At 34.0% G+C, this 5872-nt stretch overlaps 1 protein-coding gene across 2 annotated transcripts; it reads left to right on the forward strand.

The window, feature by feature from the left end:
* The first annotated feature begins 213 nt into the window (after positions 1 to 213).
* On the forward strand, positions 214 to 4637 carry LOC145058009 (aspartic proteinase 36-like). Of its 2 annotated transcripts, XM_079005927.1 has the most exons (10): positions 215 to 780; positions 1176 to 1305; positions 1401 to 1651; positions 2231 to 2458; positions 2604 to 2766; positions 2863 to 2936; positions 3029 to 3125; positions 3964 to 4027; positions 4119 to 4190; positions 4285 to 4637. In XM_079005927.1, exons 1-10 carry the CDS (start codon positions 542 to 544, stop codon positions 4440 to 4442), a joined length of 1476 nt encoding a protein of 491 aa, XP_078862053.1. In that variant the 5' UTR covers positions 215 to 541; the 3' UTR covers positions 4443 to 4637. The 2 variants fall into 2 exon arrangements, with proteins under 2 accessions (XP_078862054.1, XP_078862053.1); XM_079005928.1 differs by lacking the exons at positions 3964 to 4027; positions 4119 to 4190; positions 4285 to 4637 and adding an exon at positions 3413 to 3906 and having other exon boundaries at positions 214 to 780.
* Positions 4638 to 5872: the final 1235 nt, after the last annotated feature.

Genomic DNA, 5872 nt, shown 5'->3' on the forward strand with positions numbered 1-5872 from the left:
AAAGAGTGATTAAATTATTGAATTTCCCTTCTAACCGTCTTAGAGACTAAAACTGATAACTTTCTGAATCATTATCATCGATGATGTTGAATAATTTCTGAAACTAGAACCACATCTAAAAATGTATACCAGAGGGCCAAAACTGTAATTTACTCTATATTCAATAATAGATTCACTCGCTCTTTTTTTTGGTATGGAGAGTGCAACTTTAATTAAAGGAAAATGTGAATGATGATCATCACCATCATCAATTCTCTCTCTCCCCTCTCTCTTTCTCTCTCTCTATATCCAAACAAATACATACAACTTCCTGTAAGTATATATACACACATTTAAACGTTTATAATCCCAAGCTTCCACTTTTTTTCTTTCCCAAAACCTCTAAGATAGTCGATAAAGCTAACATTTTTCTACCTGATTCTAGCATTTACGTACATACCCACATAAATCTATCTACATTCTTATTGTTTTGACAAATTTATTCGTACAAAAGTAATTTGCGTGGGTTTTACTTGATTAAGAAACGCCGGCAAAGACCGGCATGAAGTTCCTGATCATTTTGTTGGTAGCCGCTGCAGCTGCCTCAGCGGTGAACGGCGGTGTCGGTGGGTTTCCGGCCAGGGTTCTGAATTTGGAAAGGGCGTTTCCGGCGAACAAGACGGTTGAGCTTGAAGTCCTCAAAACACGAGACCGCGTGAGACACGCCCGAATCTTGCAACGTTTCTCCGGTGGCATTGTCGACTTCAACGTCGTCGGCACCTCCGATCCTTACTACGGCGGGTAATTTAGTAATTATAATTTCATCAAAAACCCACAAAAATTTTCATCTTGTGAATTTGTGTGTAGTTTAATCTTTACCAAATGACTTCAATTCTATAATTTCTTCACGCACCAAGTTTCAATTCTTCGTTTCATATCTATTTTTAGAAAATCTCAAGAGTCTGATTTAAATATTCATTATTGTCGGTGACCATGTTCTTTATGTATAAGGTGGTCTTGTTTGTCTGGAATTTCTTTTACAGGGTTATCTTTTTTTATATTTTTCTGGTATGACAATGAGTTTCTATAGATTCTTGGGTGTCTTATAACTCTGTATTTCCTAATCATACTTTTAAAGAAACTTAAAATAGTATTAGATTATGACAGATTTTACTGATTTATCATCTAATTTGTAGGCTATATTTTACTAAAGTGAAATTGGGTTCTCCACCACAAGAGTTCAATGTTCAAATCGATACAGGAAGCGACATATTATGGGTTACGTGCAATTCATGTAGCGATTGTCCTCAATCAAGTGGATTCGGTGTATGCGTCTTTAATTTCTTTTCAAATTAAACAAATCCCATATCTAATTTCACAATAAAAATCTTTCCTTTCTTGTTTATTGTTCGTATTCTTAGGTTCCGCTGAATTTCTTTGATGCTGGAAGCTCATCAACGGCTTCTACAGTGTCATGTTCAGACTCAATTTGCTCTTCTATAGTTCAAACTTCAGATGCTTCATGTTCTGATCAAACTAATGAATGTGGATATAGCTTTCAATATGGAGATGGAAGTGGAACATCTGGTCATTATGTAACTGATTTGTTGTTCTTTGACACAATTGTGGGCCCTTCCATAGTTGCTAACTCTTCAGCTTCCATTACATTCGGGTAAGTTTCTTCTCACTTCTTTACAAGTTATCTTTCATTACAATATTTATGGTTAAAATGACTGAATTGGTAATGATGTGTGTCTAAAATCTAAATGACCGTTTTACCCTTACATTCCGAAAAATCAAGTTTCAGAACATTCATCAATTTTAACTTGAGATAAGTGGAGAGGAAAAAAAGTTGTATACATAAGGCGTGTTTCTTTTCTAGACTGAATAAACCATCAAAATAAGATTAAATGACCATTTTACCCATGCATTTCTTTCAAAATATTCATCAATTTTAACATGTGAGAAAAGTGGAGAAGAAAAAAAAAGTTTTTCTTTCATTACAAAACTTATGGATAAAATGGATGAATTGGTAATGATGTGTATCCGAATGCGACTAAATGACCATTTTACCCTTACATTCCAAAAACCAAATTTCACAATATTCATCAACTAAGTAAGAAAACTTTTCAAAAAGAAACAACCCCATAATCAAATAATCTTGTTTAACTATGCAAATCATGTGTGAGAGAGAGAAGTTTATATGTTTTCTAATGATTCTATATGTTTGCTTAATGGTGTTTGGCAATAGGTGTAGCACCTATCAATCAGGTAGCTTGACAAAACCAGATAAAGCAATCGATGGAATTTTTGGATTTGGGCAAAATGGTCTTTCTATCATGTCACAATTATCTTCAAGAGGAATTACTCCAAAAGTCTTTTCACATTGCTTAAAGGGAGATGGATTGGGTGGTGGAAAGCTTGTTCTTGGTGAGATTTTGGCCCCGACCATGGTTTATAGTCCCCTTGTCCCATCACAGTACGTATTATTGAAGGGTATTTTAGGCAATATCAGATTTTGCAACTTTTATTTTTGATTATACAATCAGAAAGAAACCACAATAGAAGCGTAATTGTTAATTTCTTATCTTGTAATCTTATCTTATGTTATCTTGATCTTTCAGGCCTCATTACAATCTTGATCTACAAAGTATTTCAGTCAACGGTCAAACATTGACCATTGACCCAACTGCTTTTGCCACATCAGATAACCATGGAACCATTGTTGATACAGGAACAACTTTGACTTACCTTGTTGCAGAAGCTTTTGACCCTTTTGTCAATTCTGTAAGCTTTGACTTTTTCTTAAAATTTCTCAGATAAAAAAAACATTTGATTCTTGTGTTAAGTGTTTTGTGTTTGTTTTTTCATCTTGAATTGAAGATAACTGCTGCTGTTTCACAATTAACAACACCTCTCATCTCAAAGGGCACTCAATGTTATTTAGTTACTTCAAGGTACCTCAAAAATGTCTCTTTTATCCTTTTTGACCTTTTCATTTCATTTCAAGAACATTTAACTCATCTTTTTTTTTTTGACTTATAAACAGCATAAATGGGATTTTTCCAGAAGTTTCCTTAAATTTTGCTGGTGGTGCTTCCATGATTCTTAAACCTGAGAACTACCTTGTACATGGGGATCCTGTTGTGAGTGTTCTTTAATTGTCTCAATATTTACATTTATATTTTCGTAAATTACACGAATGGTCCCTAAGGTTTAGGGTAATTTGCACGTTTGGTCCCTAACTTATTTGTTTACCTCAGAAGGTCCCTAATGTTTGTTTTTGTTACGTGTTTGGTCCCTGTCTTACCTAAAAAGACTATTTTGCCCTTGATTTTTTAATTTATTTACATAAACACACCCCCAACCCTACCCCCTCACCTTACCTTACCTACCCCACCATTTTTCCCTATTTAAATAATAGTCTTTTCAGGTAAGACAGGGACCAAGCGTGATAGAGAACGTGTCAAATATTAACAAAGGGCAAACATGGAGGGACGTGGTTGTAATTTTTATTACTTTATGTTTTACACCTCACTCTAGAATCATCCTTTGTAAGGTTAAATAGCATGAGTCATAGCAGTAGTGGGATTCATTCAGTAATTTGCATTGGTATTTTGAGTCTTTGGCATTAGCTTGGGCAGGGGGTCATCTCTTTGAGATCCTCTCTGATTTAGGTCAGGAAGAACAATCATTTGATTAACTTCTCTGAATTGTTATTCTCTTATTTCCACATGAAGTTCATAGTAATCAAGCATTCAATTTCTGTTCTTCATTATTGTGTTATCGATTCTTATCAAAGCGCGTAACAAAAACAAACAGTAGGGACTTTCCGCATTAAAAAAATAAGTTAGGGACCAAACATGCAAATTACCCCAAACCGTAGGGACCATTTGTGTAATTCACTCTTTTTTATACAAATTTATGAGTGGGTCAAAGATTGGGTAACAAAAAGTTTGACTTTTTTCATGTGTGGTTTCACAGGATGGAGGTACACCATGGTGCATTGGCTTTCAGAGAGTCCAGAATGGGGTGTCAATTCTTGGAGGTTAGTTAAAATATAGTAAATGACAATTTTACCCTCAAGACTCCACTAATTGGTTACTGTTTATGACTCACTGAATATGTTTTTGTTGCAGATCTTGTTCTTAAAGATAAGATCTTTGTGTATGATTTATCAAAGAAACGAATTGGATGGACTGATTATGATTGTAAGCATGATCTTGTTTCTTCCTTTTGTTGTTTTTTTTTTTTCAGATATTATCGAATCATTTCTTAGTGTCTTCTTGATATCCTTTTCATCAGGTTCAAGTGATGTAAATGTCTCAATAACTTCAAGTAAAGATGAATTTAGAAATGCAGGAGAGTTGAGTGAGAACATTTCATCAAGAACCACAAGTGTTCTTCAAGTTCTACTGTTGTTACATATACTATCAATGACATTTGGATCTTTACTCTGGTAGAAATCGTTAATTAATTACCATATAAAGTTATTCGACTGTTTTCAATCATTGTGCTTGTTTTTTTTTTGTTGTAAATTGATCTTTATTCTGGTAGAAACGCAAAAAAGAACATTACATTTTGCAAGACAGATCGGTTTTTAACAAATTGTGAAAGTGTAAATGAAAAAAGATAAGGCTTTTGGTACTTTTTGTTCATAGTTGTTCATTCTTGCAAGATACAATATTTTTTTTGTAATTTCTTAAGGAAAATGATTTATTTACAAAGAGAAAGTCAAGTAAGCTTAGGCTCTTTTAGCTTTGAGTTAAGGAGGCGTATGTGAAATTAGGAGGTTATATGTGGTTGGACAATTGTTTTATGTAGTTTTTAGAATTTGATGTTAAACGATGTAGTTTTAATATTAGTGTGAAATGTAGGGTATTTGTAAAAGATTATGAATTGTGTTTTGGTGTGCATGCTAAAGGATTGGTTTGTCTTGTGCTAGATTTGTTTAGTCTTGATGTTTCTTCTTGAATCTTGAAGGATAATTGGGCATGTAACCTTTAAGATATTGTTTGAAGCTATTGTATAATGTCAAAGTTAAATAGCGATTTTTGAGTTAGAGTCGTGTTTTGGACCTGTGTCTTTTCACTATATATGTGTATACAAAAAAGAGACTAAATGTGCATAATAGTCATAGTTTGTTACCCTATAAAATCATTATCCTGAAACTTATTTTAAAGAATATTTTTAAAAGCTATATGCAACCATATAACGATATCATGTTAAGAAAAAACTTCGTTTTTTAAACCTTTCGGTCATTCAGGGAAATTTTAACGAATTTGAGGATTTTTTAGGAAAGAAAACTTGTATATTATTAGAAGATTAACCACAAACCTGATAAATGAACCAAAGCAAACAATTGGTAAATTGTTAGAATTTTTTTCGGAAAAGAAAAAAACATTTTAATTTCAAATAAGGGAAAAAACTTGTGTATTGAAAAGGTTTTTTTTGTTGCATCCCATGGAGCCTATTAGCCTACCAAACTTCCGTCATAAGGGTGGTGAGAGTAGAATCTGTTCGGAGTCTGACACCGGCTATGATGGAAATTTGGCACAGGTGGGAACACCACCCCACCTTACCGTATACAACCCATCAGGAGCAACCAACCATTACCCCACCTAGGAAGAGCATTGGTCCACATGAGTGGAGAAAATATCGGCTTGATACACATATTAGAGCCATTGAATGGGTCAATGTGACCGTTATTGCAGTTAAGTTATGGAGACTAAGGCACATTTCACTATATAGTTGTTAGGCAAACCAAACATGGGGTCCATGATAGTTGGTGGGTTAGTTCTTATATTATATTCGTCTTCAAATTAGTCATGAGCCACTTTTCGTCAGAGTTTCTAGGTTTGGCCTTATTCACAATTTTAGGCCAAACAAATGA

The sequence above is a fragment of the Lactuca serriola genome, chromosome 6 (assembly GCF_051521515.1).
Source record: "Lactuca serriola cultivar US96UC23 chromosome 6, Lser_US96UC23_V15, whole genome shotgun sequence".
Classification (NCBI taxonomy): domain Eukaryota; kingdom Viridiplantae; phylum Streptophyta; class Magnoliopsida; order Asterales; family Asteraceae; genus Lactuca; species Lactuca serriola.

Coding starts and splice junctions, on each gene's coding strand:
- LOC145058009 (XM_079005927.1), top strand. CDS start 542: ATGAAGTTCCTGATCATTTTGTTGGTAGCCGCTGCAGCTGCCTCAGCG. Junction 1,306..1,400: donor CTCAATCAAGTGGATTCGGT/GTATGCGTCTTT, acceptor TCGTATTCTTAG/GTTCCGCTGAATTTCTTTGA. Junction 2,937..3,028: donor TGTTATTTAGTTACTTCAAG/GTACCTCAAAAA, acceptor ACTTATAAACAG/CATAAATGGGATTTTTCCAG.